This window comes from Callospermophilus lateralis, chromosome 4 (assembly GCF_048772815.1).
Source record: "Callospermophilus lateralis isolate mCalLat2 chromosome 4, mCalLat2.hap1, whole genome shotgun sequence".
Lineage (NCBI taxonomy): Eukaryota > Metazoa > Chordata > Mammalia > Rodentia > Sciuridae > Callospermophilus > Callospermophilus lateralis.
In genome coordinates this window covers 98,214,245-98,240,297 of record NC_135308.1, presented here as the reverse complement: position 1 = coordinate 98,240,297, position 26,053 = coordinate 98,214,245, and the positions used below count along the sequence as shown (strand labels likewise).

The 26,053-nt window shown below is 32.9% G+C and overlaps 1 protein-coding gene and 1 non-coding gene across 11 annotated transcripts in view; one reads left to right on the top strand and one right to left on the bottom strand.

The window, feature by feature from the left end:
• Positions 1–26,053, bottom strand: part of Dnm1l (dynamin 1 like) — a 59,429-nt gene that overhangs the window by 13,338 nt on the left and 20,038 nt on the right. For 5 of the 10 annotated variants that reach the window (XM_076854288.1, XM_076854289.1, XM_076854292.1 and 2 more), the window contains 10 exons: positions 20,588–20,634; positions 19,854–19,925; positions 17,400–17,486; positions 15,629–15,791; positions 12,930–13,050; positions 10,938–11,069; positions 9,088–9,294; positions 1,659–1,779; positions 1,016–1,171; positions 724–813 (listed from right to left, as the gene is read on the bottom strand). In XM_076854288.1, the coding sequence (XP_076710403.1) occupies positions 724–813; positions 1,016–1,171; positions 1,659–1,779; positions 9,088–9,294; positions 10,938–11,069; positions 12,930–13,050; positions 15,629–15,791; positions 17,400–17,486; positions 19,854–19,925; positions 20,588–20,634 (1,196 nt within the window). Of the gene's footprint in view, positions 1–723; positions 814–1,015; positions 1,172–1,658; positions 1,780–9,087; positions 9,295–10,937; positions 11,070–12,929; positions 13,051–15,628; positions 15,792–17,399; positions 17,487–18,030; positions 18,081–19,853; positions 19,926–20,587; positions 20,635–22,100; positions 22,140–26,053 lie in introns of those variants that run through there. The other 5 variants (XM_076854286.1, XM_076854287.1, XM_076854290.1 and 2 more) reach the window with 2 other exon arrangements.
• Positions 14,234–14,305, top strand: Trnav-cac (transfer RNA valine (anticodon CAC)). Its single transcript has one exon. It is a non-coding gene; the product is annotated as a tRNA-Val (tRNA).

Here is a 26,053-nt window from a genome sequence, read left to right as displayed (position 1 = left end):
AAACTTGCAATCCTCCTGCCTCAGCTCCCAAGTCAGTCCTGATTACAGTTGTGCATCACTGTGCCTGGCCCTGACAGTTATTCCTACTGGGTAATAACCAAGTAACAGAACTTATATTCTGTTTCCAAGGATGATTTTATCTCAATAAACCTCCACTAGGGCTCCAACCAAGGCCCCAAGTGCATTTTTAGAGGCCAGAATGAAGACAAAATTCTTAATTAGAAGCTAAGGGCAATTTCAAATGCTTATTTCATACTTCTGTCAGCTTTTTTATTTTTCTGGTGGACAGATGCAACCCACAGAAGTATTTTAGGTCATCAGACAAGCAAACTGCAGAAGAGGCCCAATTACCCTGATGTACTTCACAATTAAAATAGGAGCTTGCTATAAAGGTTCAGTTTATTGAGGCTGAAGATAGAACTAAAATCAGTAGTACCACACAATAGAGCAAAGCTGTTCGCAGCCTTCAATAATAACTCCATTCTCATAAAAACTTGTGGCTGCAAAGGCTAGCAATGATTAAAATAGGAAGAAAAATGCACTTTGCACTTGAATTATTGAAAAATTTCCTTTGAAGTAAGACTGAAACTTAACTTTTTTTTTGCTTCCCAACACACTGAGAAATATGCCTAAACTAACCATAATGCTATATATAAAAAGCAACCAGAGTAAAAGTTAACCCTTTACTAATAGTACTTACAATGACTTGTGACAATGACTCACCATTTCATTTGTAACAGGCAACCTTTTACGAAGAAGACAAGTCACTACTTCAACTATGGCATCATGAAGCTTAGGAAACCGTAGCAATTCCTATAAATCATGGAGAAATACAAACGTAACAGTCTACTTTGTTTAATGGAATAGTACTGAAATACTGAATTTATTTTGGAAGTTATATTAAAAATCACTTAAATAAAAGAACTACAGATTAGAACTTTTATCCCATCATTTTCTCCCTCCCTATGAAACCACCACTGCAAGTCCTAAAACCCATTACATTCCTCTCAATTACCTGTGTACTGTAATTGCTACAGTGCTGAATGATCCTTTGCATTTCCTCATGAACCAGTTCCACACAACGTAGGCTGGGCTCTTCTAAACGTTTGATTTGTCGTTTGACCAATAACTCAAATGAAACCTCAGGCACAAACAAAGCAGGACGAGGACCCTAGAAAAATAGACCTCAGAGCTCTTATTATCATTACATATAATTTCTTTTTTTTTTTTTAAAGAAAGAGAATTTTAATATTTATTTTTTAGTTTTTGGCGGATACAACATCTTTGTTTGTATGTGGTGCTGAGGATCCAACCCGGGCCGCACGCATGCCAGGCGAGTGCACTACCACTTGAGCCACATCCCCAGCCCATCATTACATATAATTTCAATTCTTCTCAAAGATTAAAATAGAAATCACATCTTTGTTATTTTTCATAGAAAGTGCTGCTTAGAGCACTTGCAGAGCATGCCTAAAGCCCTGGGTTCAATTCCCAGCACTGCCCCCCCCCCAAAAAATGCTTCTTAATTTCAAGTATGAGAGTAAAATAACAAACTGTTATTAAAAAATTAAATTAATTAAAAAATGGAATATATGGTTAAAAATTGAAGCTTTAACTTGATTTTTTTTTTTTAAAGTCTGAAAGTTAAACATACTCACAGTAGCATTTCTAATGGCAGTCAAAATGTCAATAGTGTTAAGGCCACCTAAAGGATCAACAGATTCTAAGGTTCGACCAAAAGTCTCATGGAAAATATAACAAATTCTAGCACCACCGCATCTGAAAGGCAATGAATATATAGTTTCTTGCATTACTATAAGGAAAAGAAGCTGTAAGTTAGAAGTCTTTGTATAAGCTTGAAGCTTGTCTAATTTTCTGAGAAAGCCTAATAAATAATTACATATCAGTTATTTACATGTGTTCTAAATTCAGAATCATTATTTATTAAAATATTAGTTTCTCTAATTTTTTTTAAACAGGAGAAGAAGTCATTTCATGAATGGTATAAATATAGAAAATAACTGTTCTAAAACAAAACATAACTTAAAAATTGCTAAACAGCCTTTCTCTGTCCTAATTTTCTTCAGCAAGCTTATGAGCTCCATAAAGATAGGAAACAGTGTTTTCTGTTGATTCATAAAATCTAAAGTAGAGGTCAGTAAAGTCTTTCCTTAAAGGGCCAGAGAGTAAAAAAATTAGGCTTTTAGGGCATACAATCTGTTGCAACTACTCCACCCTACCATTATGTACAAAAGCAGCCATAGATATATAAACAAATGAGCATAGCTGTGTTCTAATAAAACTTGTGCACACTGAAATTTAAATTTCATGTAATTTTCAGATGTCATGAAATACTCTGAATTATTTTTCACTTTTACATTTAAAATTTTACATTTATTGTGAAAAATCATTCTTAACTGGTGGACTGCTGTCTGCCTACTACTTTGGACAGATTAAATCTTTTGATTACTAAGAATCTCATATTTCCTGTCTTGTTTAATGACTAGAAACTCTGGAATTACCTTTTGTGTTTTTATTCAAGTCCACTCAAACTCTACAAATACCTTTATAATACTTCCCCAAATCATCTCTTCCTCTCTGTTTTCACCATCATTATTCAATATTTTTTAATAGTAATTCAGACTAGAGGTACTAATCTAACATCATGCTAACCAAAAAAACCCAAGCACAAAAGGATACTATATGATTCTACTTACATGAAATGTCTAGAACAGGTAAATGCATAGAGACAGAAAGTAAATTCTCTAATTTAGCAGGGGAAAGGAAGGGGAGGAAAGTAAATAATTGCTTAATAGGTAGAGAGTTTCTCTGAAGATAATCGGAGAAACAGATACCAGTGATGGTTAATATTATGAATGCAATTAATGCCACTGAACTGTGCACTTAAAAATGGTTAAAATTACTAGTAATTGGTCTCTGCTTCCAACATTCTTCTTCTCCAAATAATTTCCATAACAATCAAATTATCCTTCTAAAAAGGGTATTCTAAAATGTCCCCCAAAATGGAGCATCTATGTTCATCAAACAAACTCTTCTCCAGTTCAAGAGTCAAATAGACCCCAATACAATAATTTTGGGTGACTTTAACACACTTCTCTCACCACTGGATAGATCTTCCAAACAAAAGCTGAACAAATAAACTATAGATCTCAATAATACAATCAATAACTTAGACTTAAGTGGCATATATAGAGTATTTCATATAACGAATGAATACACTTTCTTCTCAGCAGCACTTGGATCCTTCTCTAAAACAGACGATAAACTATGCCACAAAGCAAATATAAAAAAGTAGAGATACTACCCTGCATTCTATCGGATCATAATGGAATGAAATTAGAAATCAATGATAAAATAAGAAATAAAAGCTACTTCAACATCTGGAGACTAAATAATATGCTACTGAATGAACAAGGGTTTGCAAAAGACATCAAGAAGGAGATTAAAAAAATTTTAGAGGTTAATGAGAACACAGATACAACTTATAGAAATCTCCAGAACTCTATGAAGGCAGTTCTAAGAGGAAAGTTCATTGCATGAACTCATTCCTTAAAAGAAGAAAAAGTCAACAAATAAATGATTTAACATTACATCTCAAAGCCCTAGAAAAAGAAGAACAAATCTATACCAAAAGCAAAAGACAGGAAATAATTAAAATCAGAGCTGAAATCAATGAAATTCAAACAAAAGAAACAACTGAAAAAATTGACAGAATAAAAAGTTGGTTCTTTGAAAAAAATAAATAAAATTGACAAACCCTCAGCCATGCTAACAAAGAGGAAAGAGAAAACTCAAGTTACTAACATACGGCATGAAAAAGGAAATATCATGACAGACACTACAGAAATACAGAAGATAATTAGAAATTATTTTGAAAACTTGTACTCCAATAAAATAGAAAATATGGAAAGCATTAACAAATTTCTAGAGTCATATGATTTGCCTAAATTGAATCAGGATGATATACACATTTAAACAGATCAATTTCAAGCAACAAAATAGAAGACGCCATCAGAAGTCTACCAACCAAGAAAAGTCCAGGACTGGATGGACATACAACCGAGTTCTACAAGACCTGTAAAGAAGAACTAATACCAATAATCTTCAGTTTATTTCAGGAAATAGAAAAAGAGGCAGTACTTCTGAACTCTAATTTTATGAGGCCAATATCATCCTGATTCCAAAACCAGGCAAAGACACATTAAAAAAAGGAAACTTCAGACCAATATCTCTAATGAACATAAATGCAAAAATTCTGGCAAATCTAATACAAAAACATATCAAAAAGATAGTGCACCACGATCAAGCGGGATTCATCCCAAGAATACAAGGTTGGTTCAACATAAGGAAATCAATAAATGTAATTCATCATATCAATAGACTTAAAGTTAAGAATCATAAGATCATATCAACAGACACAGAAAAAGCATTTGACAAAATACAGCACACCTTGATATTCAAAACACTAGAAAAATTAGGAATAACAAGAACATATCTCAACATCATAAAAGCTATCTATGCTAAGCCCCAGGCCAACATCATTCTAAATGGAGAAAAACTGAAGGCATTCCCTCTAAACACTGGAACAAGACAGGAATGTCCTCTTTCACCACTTCTATTTAACATAGTTCTTGAAACACTGGCCAGAGCAATCAGAGGAAAGAAATTAAAGGGATATACATAAGAAAATAAGAACTCAAATTAGCACTATTTGGTAATATGATTCTATACTTAGAAGACCCAAAAAGTTCCACCAGAAAACTTCTAGAATTAGTAAATGAATTCAGCAATGTAGCAGGATATAAAATCAACACCCATAAACCAAATGCATTTCTGTATATCAGTGACAAATCCTCAGAAAGGGAAACGAGGAAAACTATCCAATTTGCAATAGCCTCGAAAAAAATAAAATACTTGGGAATCAACTTAACTAAAGAGGTGAAAGATCTGTATAATGAAAACTACAGAACCCTAAAGAGAAAAATCAAAGGAGACCTTAGAAGATGGAAAGATCTACTTGCTCTTGAATAGGCAGAATTAGTATTATCAAAATGACCATACTACCAAAATCACTATACAGATTTAATGCAATTCTGATCAAAATCCCAATGACATTCCTAATAGAAATAGAATAAGCAATCATGAAATTCACCTGGAAAAATAAGAGACCTAGAAGAGCCAAAGCAATCCTCAGCAGAAAGAGTGAAGCAGGTGGCATCACTATAACAGACCTTAAACTATACTACAATAGTAATAAGAACAGCATGGTATTAGCACCAAAACAGACTGGTAGACCAATGGTACAGAATAGAGGACACAGAGACTAACCCACAAAATTACAATTATCTTATATTAAGATGCCAAAAAATGCATTGGAGAAAAGATAGCCTCTTCAACAAACGGTGCTGGGAAAACTGGAAATCCATATGCAACAAAACAAAACTAAACCCCTATCTCTCACTATGCACAAAACTCAACTCAAAATGGATCAAAGACCTTGGAATAAAACCAGAGACCCTGTGTCTAATAGAAGAAAAAGTAGGCCCTAATCTCCATAATGTGGGATTAGGCCCCAACAACCTTAATAAGATTATTATAGTGCAAGAATTAAAATCAAGAATCAATAAATGGGATGAATTCAAACTAAAAAGTTTCTTTTCAGCAAAAGAAACAATCAGTGAGGTGAATAGAAAGCCTATATCTTGGGAGCAAATCTTTACCCCTCACACATCAGATAGAACATTAATCTCTAGTGTATATAAAGAACTCAAAAAGTTAAGCACCAAAAAAATGAATAAAATAACACAATCAATAAATGGGCAAAGGACCTGAACAGACACTTCTCAGAAGGCGATATATAATCAATCAGCAAATATATGAAAAAATGTTCATCATCGCTAGCAATTAGAGAAATACAAATCAACTCTAAGATTTCACCTCACTCCAGTCAAACAACAATAAGTGTTGGTGAGGATGTGGGGGAAAAGGCACACTCATACACTGCTGGTGGGACTGCAAATTGGTGCAGCCAATGTGGAAAGCAGTATGGAGATTTCTTGGAAAACTGGGAATGGAACCACCATTGACCCAGCTATCCCTCTCCTAGGTCTATACCCAAATGACTTGAAAACAGCATACTACAGGGACACAGCCCCATCAATTCACAATAGCTAAACTGTGGAACCAACCTAGATGCTCTCTTCAGTAGATGAATGGATTAAAAAAAATGTGGCATATATACACAATGGTATATTACTCAGCAATAAAAGAATAAAATCATGGCATTTGCAGGTAACTGGATGGAGTTAGAGAAGATAATGCTAAGTTAGGCAATCCCAAAAAACCAAATGCTAAATGCTTTCTTTGATATAAGGAAGCTGGGATAGGGAGGGGGAGCATGGGAGGAATAGACCAACTCTAGATAGGGCAGAGGGATAGGAGGGGAAAGGAGGGGGCATGGGATTAGAAATAATGGTGGAATGTGATGGACATCATTATCCAAAGTACATGTATGAAGACATAAATTGGTGTGAATATACTTTGTATACAACCAGAGATATGAAAAATTTGTACTCTATATGTATAATGAATTGTAGTGCATTCCACTGTCATATATAAATTTAAAAATTAATAAAAATAAAATAAAATTGAGTTACTCTTGCTGAGCAAAACAGCATATGCCTATAACCCCAGGAACTCAGGGAGCTGAGACAGAAGGATCACAAATTCAAAGCCAGCCTCAGTAAGTTAGCACGGCCTTAAGCAGCTGGGGCTGTGGTTCAGTGGTTGAGTGCCCCTGAGTTCAATCCCCTGTACCAAAAATAAAAAATAATAAAATGGGTTACTCCTCTGACCAAAAGTGTTTTATTTTTTTTAAGTAAGAAATCATCTATATTCTGAGCAAGATATTCAGGACTTCTTACAGTCTTATTCCTGTATACCTTTCTTGCCTTATCTATCATGTCCCATTAGTGTACATTGCATTCTCCAAATGCATCTTGCACTATTTTTGCTATTCCCAAGACTAAAATGCCCTCCCAAATACCTCCCCAAGTTTTATTCAGAGCCCAACTCAGATGACTTATTAACCATGGGGCTCCCCCATCCCTGAAAGAAATGTAAATAGTCTCTCTTGAATGTCCCAAGGTTTGAATAAATAGACAAAGATAACTGATTCGTTAACACTTTACAAAACTGCCCTTATATATTACATGCACTTCTTTGGATATGTATTGTATTTAGCAATAAGAAACGTCTAAATAAAAATATACTTTTGCCACCTAATGAAGCCTTATATTACCTCTACCTACGTTACCCACTGAACTCCTAAGACACCCATTAGAGCAATCTTTTATTTCTCTCAATACACCAGGCATATAATAGCCATCAAAAATTAGTCTGTTAAATACCCTATCATTTTATGAAGGTAAGTCATCTGAAACACCACCTAGGCCCACCTAAGTCACACAAAAGTATTCAAAACTATGCACACAGAGAAATGAAGTTTATATAATTGGTAAAATCTGAATAAGCTCTGAATTGTTCTAGTGTTCATTTTCTTATTACTGTACTAATCTTATGTAACATGTCAGTATTGGGGAAGGAGTGGAAAAGGGTAAATAGGAACTCCCTGTATATTTCTTTGCAAATTCCCATGAGTCTAAAATTATCCCAAAATAAAAAGTATTTTTTAATGTAGGAGGGGTTGAGTGGGGGGACAGACAAGGCAAAAAAATAATAATAATAAGGTGTAGGAATATCGAGATTTTTACATATGGCTAATACTAAAACAATACAATATGCTAATAGTACATAGTATGTAATAAATGAGTTTGAGGGTATTACATGCTTTAATTCTACTCCGAGGAATTTATCCTCAGGATTTACTTGGATACATGCCCCTAAGACTAAGTGTAGCCTGCCACAACATCACTTATTCTTGTGTATACACTAGTCGCTCAGATTTTATTTTCTGAGATTTCAGTTCCATGTTCACCAACAATCCAAAAATATTAAACAGAAAATTCCAAGAACAAATGATACCTAAATTTTAAATTGTAAGCCATTCTAAATAGCAAGATGAAATTTCATGCTGTCCCACTCTGTCCTACTTGGGATCTGAGTCATCTCTTTGTCAAGTTTATCCTGCCCATCAGTTACCTGGTAGCCATCTCAGTCATTACTTAATGGTACTGCAATGCTTGTAAATAGGGTTTAGTACTATCCTCAGTTTCAGACATCCACTGGGGATCTTAGAATGTATCCCCAAGAATAAGGCAACACTACTATAATTATAAATAAACTATCCAATAGCAGAGAATTGGTTCAACAAATAAAGCATTAAAATACTATGCAAGTTTTCAGACTGAAAACTCATCCTATCCTATTAAAAGCTGTACCATGTAGATTTAAAAGAAATTATCCCAAAGTAGCATGAATAGCATCTGATTTTTAAGTATGTGATACTCCATTTATGTAGCTTATAGATGGACAGAAGAATGTCTAGGTCAAAGCCAAACTTAGCAGGAACCATCCCTGGTTGATAAAATTAAGGTAATTTTGTTTTTATGTTTTATTTTTACTTATCTGCATTTTCTAATTTCTCATGCTGTATTTTTAAAAAAATAGACATTTAAGGTAATCAATTTTTAAATGCTTATCAAATAAAATATTTCTTTTAAAGAAAACCTTAAATTTTTACTATGCTTTCAATAGTTTATAAAATATTTACCATACATACCAGTCATCATTCTATCATTTCTTGAAAAAAATGATATTCCTGTTTGTTTTATAGGTAATAAATCACAATGAAATAGTCTTTTTTTTTTTTAAAGAGAGAGAGAGAATTTTTAATATTTATTTTTTAGTTCTTGGTGGACACAACATCTTTGTTTGTATGTGGTGCTGAGGATCGAACCCGGGCCGCACGCATGCCAGGCGAGCGTGCTACCGCTTGAGCCACATCCCCAGCCCCCAACAATGAAATAGTCTTAAAGTCAATTTAGCAAAAGATAAAGTGGTCTTATAATTCAGGTAACCAAATTTATGCAAAAATTTCTTACTTACAGCTCTGAAGTTTCGATATATTTTGCAGTTCCTTCAATAGTGTTACAATATTCTGTGGCAAATTTGGTAATAAGCTGAAGTAAAGTAGCACTTTTATCATCCACAGGTTCACCATAGCTATTTAGAAGAGACTGATATTGAGCAGCTAGAACATTTATTCTTGTTTTCAACTCTGGTAAGCAATCTCTGATGTGATGCATCAGTAATCTAACAAAGATTAGAAAGGCAGGATTTTAATGTAAAATTATGTGTTCTGACACTGTAAACAGTCAAAATTTTTAAAATGCAAACAACATGGAAAACTTGTCAAACAATATATTTTTATGGTTTGGTATTAAGATATACACATTTCCTGACACTCAGTTCCTAAAAGCCTTGGAATCCAGAGTGTTAAGAGTGTCTTTTGTATATTAATGAGCTTACTTGTAGCTGGAAATCCCTAAAGAACTTCAGATGGTAGCTGGTCACCAAAAAGAACAGGCATAATGAGAGGATTGGGACATTTAGCCACAATCTCCAGCCTCCAAGAAGAAAAGCAAGAACAAGAATGAAGGCCGAGTTGATCATCAATGGCCAGTAATATAATCGATGTCATTGTAATGAAGTTGCAATGAAAACTCAAAAAGACAGTGTTCATAAAGTTAAACACATGGAAGTTCCTGGAGGGTTCTATGCCCAGAGAAGTCAAGGAAACTCTGTGCCCCTTTCTATATGTCTTGCCCTATTCCTCTCTTCCAAATGGCTGTTCATTTCTACCCTTTGTAATAACCTTTATAATAAAAGGGTAAAATGTTCCTGGATGTAACCTGAATTAAACCAAGAGGGGTTCCTGGGAACCCAGAATTACACTAAGTCAGAAACACAGGCTTTAACCTCTGCTTGCAACTTGCATCTAAAGTGGAGAGGCAGACTTGTGAGAGTGAGCTCTCAACCTATCAGATTTCATGCTATCTCTAGATAAGTAGCATCAGAACTGAACTGAATGGAGATAGAGCAAACTACCAGAGAATTGCTTGCATGGTGTCTGGGGAGAAGTACATAAATCTTGTATCAGAAACATTCTCTGCTCTGTTGACTGAGAATAGGAAAAAACACTTTTGATTTTTCCCTTTATTACAAGAGCAGGAAATAAAGCAATCTTAAATTACAGGTAAACTACTTAGTCTAAAAAAACAATGACACAAACTGTTTTGGTCAATGCTTTTGAAATCTGTCTTTGACCCATCAAATCGTGGCAATTATAAGAACTGAAAAACTGCAAATTAATTGAAATCACCATTTAGTCCAATTCTACATATATAATTTTGGTTTCATCAACTTATCTTAAGGATTTACAGAATGTAAATCTATCCTATTAAAATCTAAGTCCATCTGCCTTTAGTTTGGGGAACAAGACAAAAGTAAGAGAAATTAGAAAGTTCTTCTAGTTCCTACACCACTAGTGGGTATTCATAATTCAAAGTATACAACTTACATTATTTCTACTATGAATATAGGAATAGAAGAAATTCTAAATTAAAAATAGATCATTTGAAAATTATAAATTTTAGTTCAGTTCCTGAAATCCAAAGTGGAAATGAAGTCATCTGCTATCTAGTTATAAACTCAAAACTAAATCAGCTGTCAAAAATTTCATAATTAAAACATTATAAAATTCTTTTAAGTATTGTAGACAATGGGATGCTTTAATGTTAAGCACCATAGTAAAGAGACATGTACTTCATCAGCGCCTACTATAAAGTAACTGTATGGAACAGTAGTGAAAACATAAGGAACTAGTAAACAAGAACAGTCTTAGCTACCAGTCACCAAAACAAAAACATCTCATTTCCAAAAGGTAAAAATGTTACCTGTTTAGAGTCCTAGCAAGATACTTTGTTCCATTTCTATTGGCCAGAGATGGGTATTTCTTTTGAAGAAAAGCATATTCATCACGGATTGAATCAGTTACACTCTTCTTATTGTTAATATCTAGCTGGCTCCTACAGATAAAAAATAGAAAAACTGTCCAACTAAAATCAATTGTCATCCTCCCTCCCCTAAATGATGACAGAGATGATGGGGATACTGATGGTACCAGGTATTGTTCCCTAATAACTAACATGGGTTGTTTTATTTAATTCTCACAATAATTCTGATAGGTATTATTATACTATTTTATAGCAAGGAACTGGGTAACCAAGGCCACACATTAAGTAGCACAGCCAAGATATGAACTATGTGACTTACAAATAATGAAGACCTGAATAGTGTAAGCTCATTATACCATTAACTGTACTCAAAAGCAATATTCTTTTTTTTTTTTTTAAGGAGGACAACACATTTAGTTTTATTTCAATCAAATCACAACCCTTTCTTTTCCAGCTGCTGCTAAGTTCATCCACAATTTTCTATTACAGAGTCACTTTAAAAAGGTTTCCTGTGACAATAAAGCAAGCCTCTTTTTTTCAGAGAAACAGCCCCAAATTCTTCCTCAGAAATAAAAACTCAATTCCAGTAAATGGTAAATACATGAAGTAACATTAAAACAGACACTTCAAAGGACACCCAAGAAGTCTTCCAACTGTTTATTACAAAGAATATAGACTTTTTAAAAAATCCCCACTGTCATGAAAAGCAGTATACTTAAGTAACAATTATAGATGGGTGCAAAAATATGTGTACCTTAATCAACTATATTTCATCCATTGACAGGCTAATGGTTTCTACCAAAAATAATTAAAATGAAGAGCAATTATCTACCAATACAGAAAACAGCATTATAATACCTAGTTGCAAGAAACAGGAGATAGCTGGAATGGGAAGAAAAACAAAATGGGAGGAGGGGTGAGATGGAAGGACATATGAAGAGAAACAGACAATTGGAGTGGCCCTTAGATACCACTTAGTAAAACATTCTTGTTTTTAAAAGGATTGAGACTCAAAGATGTTAAGCGTCATTTATTGTATCTAGTCTGTGTGAGAACTATGACTATGACTATAACCCAGGTCTCAAGATACTTTCAGTGTTTCCTACCATATAAGAGCTTCAGACTAAAAGAGACCATCATTTAAACCTAGCCTTTTTACTAGCCATGAGACTCTTGTAAATGTATAACCTGAGTTTTCAGTTATAAAATAGAACCAACACCTGCCTCACAGGATGTTGTGACAGTTCCAAGAGAAACCATTTGCAAACTGCTCACAGTAGTGTCTAAAACATAAATAGACAATAATATTTTCTTTTTCACAATTTTTAATACCAGCAATTTCTAATTAGGAGACCTTTAATAAAATTTCTCCAAGTCACATCTTGGCAATTATACAGCACCACTAATGGTATGGATTAAACCAAGCTATTTAAAGTCATACCACATTAAACTTACTTTATTGAGTACAGATTAGCTAACTCTTCTTTTTCCCTAACCTCATACTCCTCTCAAATGTAGCTTAAATGATAGAAAAGAATTCTTAAGTCAAGTTATCATCCATATGTAACACTGCTTACTTCAAAAACATTTTCATTAGAAATGTCTATGAGAGGCTTTAGTAAATCTCTTTTTGTATCTTTAGGCAATGAATTCTTTAGTAATACCAACGTTATAGTAAAATAAGGGAAAAGGATAGTATCACATTTCAGACTGATTTTAGAATCTTGGACTTGTGGGCTGGGAACGTGGCTCAAGTGGTAGCGTGCTCGCCTGGCCTGCGTGAGGCACTGGGTTCGATCCTCAACACACAAAATAAAGATATTGTGTCCACCTAAAACTAAAAAATAAATATTAAAAAAAAAAAAAAAAAGAATCTTGGACTTGTTTTGAAACAAGAATACTGTAATCCTTATTCCATTCTTCATAGCTAACCTGTTAACTACTCCAATTATTCCAAGTTTGACCGGAATAACCCTTCCCATCAATACATCCATGGCATCAGTACCCGCATCCATGAGATCAAGTTTAGTGATCACAGCTAGGGTTCTGCGACCTAGTAAATGCAAAAAGCAAAAAAAGAAGAAGAAAATGACCCATTAAGTAAAGCCATCAATAAAAGAAAATCTTCAAATATAATCCCACCTAACATAAATTCTTTCATCTTTTTGAATATTTTTCCAACCTCTGCTTTAAAATACTTTTTAAGAAACAAATTTAAACATTCTGTAAAATTTTTACAAATACTTTCACATGCAATTTTTCATTAGCTTTAGGACTAACCTAAATTGGCTCAATTGGTAGAGCTCTTGCCTAGCATGTGTGAGGCACTGGGTTTGATTCTCAGCACCACATATAAGTAAATAAATAAAGGTCAATCAACAACTAAAAAATTAAAATTAAAAAAAATTTGTTTTAAATTTACTTTTTTTGGTGAACAATATGGGTATTTGGTGTTGTATTGTTTTTTAGTGCTGGGAATCAAACCCAGGACTTCAGCATGCTACACAGATATTCTGCCACTAAGCCACATCCCCAGGACCCAGTTCTATTATTTTTGATAAGTGAAAACTGATGTGTCACAACTACCTCAAGATACAGCAGTTCTACTGTCTCCCAACATTTTCTTGTACTAAATAACCAAATGCATTTTCTATTTCTAGTTTGCCCTTTTTTAGAGTAGTATATAAATGGAGTCTGGTTTTCTTCATTTAGCATAATGCATTGGAGATATATACATGCTCTATCTGTCATGTATAATTCATCTCTTTTTATTGCCAAGTCGTGTTCCACTGTGTAGATATACCATCATTTAGTTTCTCATCTCCTATTTGAGAATTATTTAAGTTGCTTCTAATTTTTGAAAACTGAAGAAAGCTGCTACACTCATTTGTATACAAGTTTCTATATGAATACAGTTTCTCGTTTAACACAGGGCAATTGCTGATTTAACTTTGTAAGAAATTCCCACCATTCTCACCATCAATGTGTCAGAATTCCAGCTGCTCTGTGTAGTGTACAATTTTACATAAAACATTTTTCAATTACAAGCATTTTTCCATATTGCTCCAAATCAATAAAGTTCCCTTTTAATTTAACATTTTAACATCTTAATTTACCTGTTGTTAGTCACATTATTTCTAAATTTTTGATCCTACATACTGGTTTCAATTATTTTCTTACCATGTCTTACCAGATTAAGATTATTAGATCAAAAGTACAATCATATTTAGGGCCTAGGGATATAGCTCAGTTGGTAGAGTGCTTGCCTCACATGCACAAGGCCCTGGGTTCAATCCCCAGCACCACCAAAAAATATATATATATATATAAACATATTTATGGCTCAAGGGTCACTCAATCTTATTTTCATTTTTTTATCTTTTATTGCTAGAATTTTTAAGTATGTGCTCTAGAACTGAGTCTTGCCCCCAGCTGTTACAGCTCAAGGGCCACTTTAAAAATAGAGTAAATACATATAAAATGCTTAACAGTTTACTTTAAATAATGTAAAATTTAAATAAGCTCTTTGGTATAGTTCATCATTTAATCCAAATGAAATAAACACATTAGCTACTCAAAGTAAAAAAGTTTCTTAAAAACATGAAATTTTTAAAAAATAATGTACTTGTTTATGGGAATTTTAACAATCTTAATACTAACATTTCCTACCATATTGTTATTTGAAATTCTTGTTCAAAGCCAGAAAAGAAAAATATGACACAGCCTTCAGATCCTCCAAATATTTAAGTAAAAAATAATAATAATTTCATTATAGAGCAAGGCAAACATTTACTAGCAGTATCAACAATGACCACTCTCCTATAAGCTAGTCTTTTATATGGATTAAGTGATATCCCTACATCATTAGCCAATCATTAGTAACCTATGGTATGATCTAATCCTTGGAGCTACAGATGCTTCAGAATAGGATTTTACCTTTACTTTTAAGAATCCCCTGTGCCTTTAACATGTCCAAATGTTTTCTAACTCTAACTCTGCAGAACATAGATAACTTAATTATTTCCTGTATCCTAATAATCATCGTAAATGATGATTGTTGAGAATTAACTGTGAGAGTTATTCTTAAAAATCACTCAAGCAAAAACCTAAATCATGTCATTTACACAAAACAAGAAACACTTTTTGCAAAGCCATTTTATTATGTTAAAATCACTAGGAAACTATTGCAAATACAGATGTTATGTCAAGTTTTTCTTTTTTTTTTTTTTTGCCTAGCCTGTATACCAACTTAATAACTATTTTCCATCAGCAAAACCATTTTTTTTATCTGAGATAATTCCATTTAAAAATAAAAATTCTTTTCTTGGCAGGTACAGTGGCACATGCCTATAATCCTAGCAACTCAGAAGGCTGAGACAAAGGGATCACAAGTTTGAAGCCAGCCTCAGCAACTTAAGACCCGCTCCCCATCTCAAAATAAAAATAAAAAAGGACTGGGGTGTTGCTCAGTGGTACAGTATCCCTAGGTTAAATCCCCAAAACCCACCCCCACCCCCACCCCCACCCCCGCAAAAAACAACAACAACAACAACAAAAAAAAAAACCTCTTTCTTAAGGAGATCTATCATGGTAAATCAAGCATCTCATTAAATATTAACATCTGTCCTTACCATCTGGATCTACCTCTCTTGAAATTTTAAGTGCCTCCGATGTTGCCATATCTGTATTAGCAGCAGTAACAGCAAGGATAATGGAATTGGGATTACTGATGAAACGAAGAATGAGCTCTCTGATTTGAAGCTCAATATCCTTAGGTTGATCACCTACAGGCACCTAAACCAAACAGAGATGAGCAAGGAACTAATAATAACAATAATAATAAAAACCAACTCAGTTTTTCTTCCTCACTTAATCCACAGAGCATAGGTATTTCTCCATTTCCAAAGAATCAAAATAAAGATACTAATAATATACTGTAGTTGCATCTATGAATTTGATAATATACAGAAATCTCAAAATGTAAATCTTTCAAATATCAAAGTTTACTTTTACACAAATGTTTACTAAACACAAGCCTATGTTAAGGATTGATCAGTATTAACCGCCTAAAGACAAGTTCATTCATTAAGTCATCAAGTGTTTATTGGCAGCCTATTATGATTTCAGGTACTCGTCTCAGTGAGATTCTTTTACAGTAATGAATTTTTAAAATACCAAAATTCCTGCTTATGTTTTAGTGATGTGAGGCAGATAATAAAGAAACATCTAAAGTATCTAGGTGTAGAATGGGCTGTTGAAAAAACAAAGCAAAACAAAAAGGGTAGGAAATGATTTGAGAGACTTATGATTTTAAATTATTGACTTAAACTAGGCTATGTTTTTACATAAGAAAATTCAGAGAAGATCTCACTGAGACCATGACATTTGAGAGCATGAACAAAAATTAAAGGCAATAAGGGAGAGGTAGTACATACAGAGAAGTGGAGGAAGAACATTCCAGGCTTAGTAAATAAGGGCAAGAGACTAGAGCAGAAGTTAGAAACTAAGAATGACAGGGAGATATCAAGTAGATATTTTAGCTCTCTGAAAGAACTTAGACTTACTCTCAGGGAAATGGGAAGCCACTAAAGAGACTCTGAGCCAAGAAATTATACGATCTAATTTTTACTTTAACAGAATGTTTGGTTGCTAAGTTAAGAACAGATAATAAAGAAGACCTGTTATTTATTATTATTATACCAATCCAGGTGAGATGATAGTGGCCAGCTCAGGATAGTAGCTAAGAATCTGTAAGACATGACAGTTCTGGATATATTATAAAGATAAGAAGAACAAGAGGATTTGCTGACAAAAGTGAAATGAAGGATAAAAAAGTATCATGGATAACAATAAACTTCATGGCTCAGCAATTTGTTGATAAGGAAGACAATAGAAAAATCAAATCTAATTGAAGGACAGATCAGGAATTTGGTATTTCAAGTCTGAAATGCCTATAGACATTTAAGTGTATATGTTAAGAGGATAGCTGAATATCCAAGTCTAGAGATATGTAAATATCAAAAATATAGAAATTTATATATTTTAAAGCCATTAAGATTTGATGAAAAAAAGGAGGTAAGTCTACCTAGGGAAGACAAGAGTCCAAACACTAAGTTCTAGGGCACTCAACTGTTTAGATATTGGGGAGATGAGAAGAAACCTACAAAAGAGATTGGAAAAAAGTGACCATTAATATTGTTGATAAAACAGTAGAGTGTGGTATCCTGGAAACCAAGTAAAGAAAGTGTTTCAAAGACAGAGCAGGCTATAACTATATAAATTGCTATAACAGATTAAGTTGATTGCAAAACGAAGCTCATTATTCTCATATGAGGTTAAGTAAATACATTTATTCAAGTGAAAACATGAACAAATCCACCATGAATAACAACTATTCCTCACCTTGGTCATTCCTGGCAAATCCACAAGTGTCAAATTGACAACGTTTGGTGAAAAAATCTTAAGATGAATTGGTTCAGGGCTTACTCCCTAAAAATAAGTTTTAAAAATATTAAAATCACATTAAAATTTCAATGAAGTATGAAATGCTAAGGTAAATCTCATTTCAAGTAGATAAGACGTTAGATACTTTTAAATATGAATTAAACCATGATCACTACAACTTTCCAACAATCAAAACTTAGTAAAAAAACACAAGGCAGTCAGTCATATAACAAATTATAATCCTACCTAACCCCATACCATTTACATAAACAATTTATATCACCTGCACTATTTCTATTTCTTTCCTCTATTAAGTAATATATTCTGTGCATATATTACTTAAATGTCTAATAGACTTAGTATTGAACAAAAGAATAATTCATTCACTATCCAAATTCACTATTCAAATTTATGATGTTCTTGAGTTTAGATAGTAAGAAATAGATAAAAACTTATTTAGATTAAGTTGGCTCCTGATCTTTGAATATCAAATGACAAAAGTGTGTATACCAAGAGTTTTCTTAGACAATTCATCTGAATTTTTAGATTCCTAATTTCAAATAGTAAAAATATGAATAGTGAGAGATACCTTATTTTCTCTTCCATAGATTAATTATTGCAGAGCCTCCCTCTTCTTCAACATTGGCCTTCTACAAGTTTTAGGATTGAGTCAGCTACAAGTAAAAGGACACTTAGGAGGTATTTACACCTTTTGTTTGTACATGTTCTTCCTTATCCTTTAATATGTCCTCTCATATATTTATACACCTTATATTTTCCTTTATAACCCACTGAAAATTCTAATTTCCTAGGAAGCTTTAGTATAAGTTTTTTAAACAGTTACATTTGCTATATTAAAAAAAAGTAGTGGGCTATTTTCTATTTTAAATACTCTAGTGTTCCAAAGTCATTAACTGTCATTATTTGGCACACCTAGGTTGTATTATTTCTCAGGATCTACTGCCATGGTATTCTCAGCACATCCAATTCAAAGTGCTGCCAAATACCTTTAACACTCCAATCTTACATTTTAAATCCTTCAGGGATTTATGTTAACCATATGAAACCATTTATACATTTAGTCATATTAAATCACATAAGATCAAAGCAGCATTTACTTCATTACACGCATGATTTAAGAGGATTTTTTTATTTAATTGAAGCTAATGGACATTTCAAAGGTAGAGAGTGGATAAAAAACTTACTGGGTAAGTAAATTATATCCTTAGCATAATGTAAACATCTTTTTTTATATAATGTAAACATCTTGTATGAATACAGACTAAATATTTCATGACATTCAGTTCATGTAACTAAACACTTTCATTTCTGAATCATCATAGTCTCATACTTTAAGTTCTGGTACTATAAAATTACCACCAACTGCTGAATTCAGTATGTACATTGGGATCTCTGTAGAGATAATTCAAATTGGTGTTATGATTAATAATGTCCCCAAAGACAAAATTATCTGATCCCTTTTTTCTTCCTATATATAACAACATCAGAAACTCATAGAAATATAACAGCTATAACAAAAACTCAAAAGTTATCAGCTTAGAGTAAAATAATGAACAAAACTCAGTCTCTAAAACAGACAAACAGGCATAAAGACTTAATGTGTCTCCAAAAACTGCTTTTGGTAGTGGGGGAAAAAAAAGAAAACCTCACCACAACATCTTGCAGATAAAAGGACTCAGTAAATATGTGAAGAATATTAATATTAGGCTAGGGACTGTTTATGGGATTAAATGTGCCTCTGGATAATACAAGAATGGAGGTACAAACAAAAAAGGAATAAAAGAGAGAGAAAAGTTATAAGAATAAAGAAAAACAAAAAAGAAGGATTTATGTGAGGCGGTGATAGTGCCTGGTATTGAGATCAATGGTATCTTAGATATCTAATTTATTTTAAATTCTCACAATCTTAGAAAATAAGAAAGTCATCAGTTAACATATTGCTTTTCATTTTCACACACAAAAAAAAGCTTTTCCAAATACATGTGTCTCACAAGCTACATAATGCTTCCTGAGTTACAGAAAAATCAATCCATCCAAAAAAAGATAACTCATAATAACTGTAATAAGTAGAATAATTATACAATATAGTAATGTGTACCTGATAGGATCAAGAATAAAAATATAAATAAAATATTTAATATATATAAAAGCTCTAAAAAACAAATGAATTTTATGATTTCTTTTCTGATGCCAGAGAGCAAACCCAGCACCTCACACATCCCCAGTCACAAAACAAGTGATTTTAAGCAAAAGTTTTTATGTTGTAAAAATATCCATTTATTTCAAAAACCAAGACTGCAAATTTACAATACTCTTCACATTAGATACAGAAAAATCCTCGATGATATATTTACTGATGTTTATGCCTTCCAAGTCTAAAAAGATGCCTACCTTATTATTTCCTGAAATTCTTTCTGTTTCATTTTCAATTTCCTGTCGAATTTCATCAAAATCCGTGTAAAGCTAAAAGTTATTGAAACAAAAAGCACAATATTTAAAATAAGACCAAAAGCTCTCAAGTTGGGAGATACCCACACATTTCAAGGATGTCTATCAATTTGTTTCAAAGAATGAGTAAACAAATTCTAATTCACACATATACTTGTTCTGAGCCTAGGATTCATAGTTTTTAGTTTTTATTTTATTTTTTGGTACTGGAGATTTAACCCAGGAACAGTTTACAACCAAGCTACAGCCCAACCTCTTTTTTTTTCCCCTTGAGACAGAGTCTAATTTGTTTACAGCCTCACTGAGTTGCTGAGGCTGGCCTTGAACTTGCAATCCTCCTGTCTCATCCTCCCAAACCACTGGGATTACAGGCATATACCACCATGCCCAGAGATTCAGTTTTTGGAAGCTTTGTTTCAAAGTTGCCTGATCCCACAATTATGAATCTCCAAACTGCAACAGTTAAGAATCTCCAAATTAAAGAGAAATCAGGCTCACTTTGGAAAGTATTTGCCAAATACACTACTGTGGTTAGAAATGTTACTAAGATTTATTTTACAAGAAATGTTCGATTTCAAATAACATGATTGCCAATGACAAGAAATTAAACTATCTAGTATTTCTCCAAAATATTATTTTCAACATGCTATTTCTTCATTACATTCTTGCATGATTACCTTATTTTTGGTGTGAAGAAATTTACCCCATTCTTCTGCTTCTACCCCTAGAAAAAGAAAAACTAATTTATTGAAAACTATGGGAATCACTTTTTTTGGTTAGGAATTCAAAAAGGCAACACAATAAATTGCTTTTTTTGTTCCTATTTTGCCATTAACAAGGTAACAAGTGTTTTAAGATCTGCTAAATTGTACATTTCAAATTTAATAAATTGTATCACATATTTCAAAATCATGTCTAATTTCAGGGAGATTTGCTCATAGGTCTTGCCACCATTTGAACTCTATATTTGATAAATAAAATTGTTCATTTTTATTTATTTGTAATATGATATAGTAAAAGGTATATTCTCGAAACATATTATGTATGAAAACAGTTTATCTGATGAAAATATGCATTTAAGCTAATGGCCAAGAAGAAAATAAAAGAATTCCATTGAGTAATACAAAAAGCATATATAACATATTTGTGCATACACCCCCAGTAAAAATTTTCTTATATGAATGAAAGCCAATTTTTTCAGTGCTTTGTTGTTGTTTTATTTAGTTTCTAGTTGGATACCTATAAAGTCACAGTTTGGTGCTTCTTTAAGAGCTCTCTCAGTAGCATGGAGCTAACTGTTTTATAACATGTCTTTTTAAGTTAATTCCCCCAAGGTCAAAGCTGTGTTTTCCCATGGAATTGAAGGTAGGAAAGAAATGAAAGGGAGTGGGGAAAAAACAAAAACAAAAAACCTGGTATATGCACTGTATGGAGTTGACACACTCTCCATTAGTTTCCAATCATAGGTCTGTTCCTCCTGTACTAGCTGAAATAAGGAAAATAGATTCACTGTATACACAGTGTAAAGTAGGCTAAAACTTGGAGAACAAATTTTATTGTTTTTCCCAGAAATTAGAAATGTTTAATTGTATAAAGATAATCTAAATTTACCTCTCCCAAGCAGAGCTATTTTGTTTTTGCCAAATTCACAGAAGTTTTTAATAATAATTAAGTGTATTGAATAATGTATATTAGCTACCTAAAATCAAAATAAAATGACTATAAGATATCCACATAAATATTTATCAAAGAAAGGTGGATCATTTCTTTGGTGGAATAAAGGTAAATAAAACTGGATCCTTTTTGCAAGTAAAATGCTCACCTACTTGAAGCTTAGTACCTTCTTCCAAGAAGTCTCATTGGAGGACTGGAGTTATCTAGGTGAACAGAACTCACAAAGGCAGGTACTACATACCAAAGGGGTGTTTTTAGTTTACCTTATAATATAAAAGAGGCCTAGTTTCACAAGCATGTTTATAAAAATAAAAATAAAATAAATTACATTCACCACCAAAAAAGCTTGCATTTTGATGTAATGCCAGAAAGATAACAAGATAAAACCTGCAATCAATGTGGATAGGCAAATAAAAATGGAAGAAAAAAAAAATGCACACAGCCTGTAAGAGTACATAAGCACACATGCAGGCATAATAGAAAAAGAAGGGCCAAAAACAAATGGATAGAGGAAACCTTTAGAAAGGTGTCTTGAGTTTTTCCATGTAGCAGGGTCTGTAGTTAAAGAGAAACAGCACAGAATGAAAAGTTTAGTGCTTACCCTAAAATTTTAAACCTTTTTAAAAAATAAAATTTGTAAAAATATGATCACATTTCAAATGCACATAGCATTCAATTATTCAAAATTTACCACTTGAATTAGAGAATGTGTGTGTGTATATATATATATATTTTAAGTAATTATAAATCATATTGTGTGCCATAGTTTATTTTTAACATTTTTAGAAAACACCATTGTTTCTAATTCTAAATAGATTAAAATTAGTCCACTATTCAATAACTTGCCTTTGAGATATTATTTGATAGCCTACTGTAAGAAAAGATAAATTGATAAAAAAAAAGAAAGAAAGAAATCTACAAAATATATTGGGCCCTTATTTCAAAACCTTAAGAATTAGTAAGTATATGCAAGTATTTGCCCTATTAGCAAAGACTGAACTTTATAAGGGTATTTTCTTTGAAGCAGATGTTAAATTTAACAGAATATATTTGGTTAATAAAATTAAATTTAACAGAAAGTAATCTCTCCATCTTCATGGATTCAATCCACTAAAGGACTCTACTGCTTATAACCACAACACTCTATACAGAAACATTAATCCTACCTTTTTCTTTTAGTCTTTATTGCCTATATGGGTAATTTAACTAAATAGTTCAAATTATACACAAAATTTTTAGTATTATCCTAAATATCAGTATTATCCTATTTTATATGTACTTAATAAAACAAAATCTCTCTCCCCAAAATTCATAATTTTTCAAGTTTCCAATGACTCACTGTTCAGAGGTATAAGATATAGCAGAATTTTGGCCTTTAATCAGCATGCCACTTTTGCATTTTGTCTAAAAGAAAATCTGATAAAAATTTGATTGATTTTTTTACAAATATATGAAGGATATTTGTGAAGTTTATAAAGTTCAAGCTAAACACCCTACTCTAAAACATAGTTTAACTTTGTTTTTAATAAGAATTTAACAAAAAATTCATTTACATTGTTAGAAGTAGGAAGTAATGAGAATACCATAAATTTACATATTGACACATCAATTTTCCCAAGTAGCTAGTAGAATGAAGGATCTGATCCCATGCTAAATAAACTTTCATCATAATTATACCTATTAAACACTAAAATATTTTACCCAGTTTTGATAGACCTATATATAAATTATACTTATCTATGTTGAATTTTGTTTTGTTCTTTTTTTTTTGGGGGGGGGGGGTACTGGATATTGAACCCAGGGATACTTCACCACTGAGCTACATCCCCAATACTTTTAATTTTGAAACAGGGTCTCACTAAATTGCTAATGATGGCCTCAAACTTGTCATCCTCCTGCTTGAGCCTCCTGAATGCTTCGATTACTGGGATACGCCACCATGCCAGACTTCTCTGTCATTTTAGAATGCACTGTTCTTAGTATGTTATTAGTAACTCAGACTTTTATGAAATAACAAAGCCCTCACAGGCTTTATAAATCCCTATACAAAATGGCCAATGAATAATTTTTTGAAAACTCCTGTTGGCTTATGATTTCCTCCCATTCTCTTTTATTGTCAGGCTATCGGGTAATTTATCCTTTTGGAGAGTGGGGTGGGGGTACTCAGGATTGAACCCAGGGTCTTGCACATGCTAGGCAAGCGCCCTGACACTAAGCTATATCTCTAGCCCTTCTGATTTTGAGAAAGGATGTTGTTAAATTGCTAAGACTAGCCTCAAACTTGGGATCCTCCTGCCTCAGCCTCCCAAGTAGCTGGGATTACAGCTGTGTGCCATTGCATTCAGCAAGTTCATACTCTTTTAATTAAACTGTATGCTAATCTACTTCATGGTTTCCAATTTCCTCTGGGTTAGAATGATTTATGATAAACTAGAATTGCTTATCTAGGAGAAATTAGCTCTAATGAGAAACTAAAGAACTATCATAGAATAAAATATGAAATTTAGTACTCAAATTTATGGTTATCTATTTTGTGTTCCAGGTAACTTGTCATTTTCTTCCCCTAATATTAGATTTAACCAATCTAATAATCTAAAATCCAAGGGAATTTTAACACTGATCTACCAGCCCTTTTTTATTTTATATTTTAAGACAGGGTCTCACTAAATTGCCCAGGCTGGCGTTGAGCTTGTGATCATCCTACCTCTGCCTCCCAAGGGGCTGGGATTACAGGAATGCATCACCATATCCAACCTAACTTTGTGTGTGTGTGTGTGTGTGTGTGTGTGTGTGTGTGTGTGTGTATAAAAAAGCACTAAGCTTGGGAAAATGTATACACAGGTAAAGATACAGAGAGGAGACATCAACAAAACACATTGGACAGATAAGCAAAAGAGATACTGAGGAACTGACACATCTATAGCTGAAATATACTACCTTTCCAAACAAGAAAAGCTTTAATCTAAGGAAACACTGCCCACATTTGCAAGTAGTTTCTGAGAGACAGGATATCCTCTGCTCTTTCAAAGTGACTAAAGGAAATTTAAAAATTAAGAGACATAATGCTATATAGTTTTCTTAAAATCTTAGCTAAAATTGTCTGACAAATGTATTTAATGAAATTGGTGGGGATGAATTTTAAAAAGTGCTATTCTACATATTTGAGGCTGAAATATAGGTTAGCCCACAAGGACTAAATCTGCAGTTCAGAATTTCAATAATAAAGAAATATTAAAGAAATGTAAAGTGATTAACAACACACAATTATATTAGATATATCTAATATAATTTAAAAGATTTCTTTGTGTCTCTCTGACAGTCTATACAAAAGTATTACTTGTTAACATCTATAACTTTGCTAACTTGCTTCAATGATTAACATTCTAGGGTCATAGTAGATGCTCATAACAGGTTTTCCCCACTTAAAAATAAAACAAACACCACCAATAGCTCTTATAATAAATGAAGGAAAAAAATCAAATAGAGAAATTAAAATACCATCAATTTTGTCAATATCATTATTTCATCTTACATCAGAATATAAGCAGAATGAAATTGCATTGAACACAGATCTCTGCAGGTAAGAAACAACACATGGTACTTTTCTGGGGGTCCGGGGGGATGGTACCAGGATTGACCCAAGGGGTGCTTAACCACCAAGCCACATCCCCAGGCCTTTTTTATATTTTTTTAGAGACAGGGTCTCACTGAGTTGCTTAGTACCTCACCATTGCTAAGGCTAACTTTGAACTCAAGATGCTCCTGCCTCAGCCTCTTGAGTCACTGGGATTAAGGCATGTGCCACCGCTCCTGGCTACAGACATGGTACTCTACTGCAAAAGTTACTTAATAATTAGAGCTATTTTACAGACTTGTAAGACAGAAAGTCTAAGTTGAACACTGAAATAAACAGGAATATTGAATCCATAACTTTCTCTCTTTTTTGTTTTCTAGGTCACACAGGGTTAGTACATAGCATGCACAATACTAGGGATCAGAGTGGTAGGCAAGTGCTCTACCACTGAGCTAAATCCTCAGCCCTTAAATATATTACTCAAACATTTCAAATCTCACTAATATGATTAATATAGGATACATATTTAATAAGCAACTTAAAAGCTGCTAACAGACAAAATAGCATTTCTTAAAATATTTTCAGTTTAACTTTTCTAAAACCTTGTTATATAAAACAATGCATTTTGCTTACTTTCATATTCCTTGCTTACTAGTCATTAATCCATTAAAGAAATAGCCTAATTCAGTTTAGCTGGAGACTAAACCTAAACACAGGGAGAAGAGAATCTTTAAAAATCAAATAGTATGTGTTATACAGGAAAACCTTAACATGAGAATAGAAAAAAAAACTAATAACAATTTAAATATTACAACTCTTTCTATAAATAATATTCTTCTTCGATAGAGGAGCAGAAGAATCAAAAATAGCAAGCACATGGTAAGACCAAAAAAAG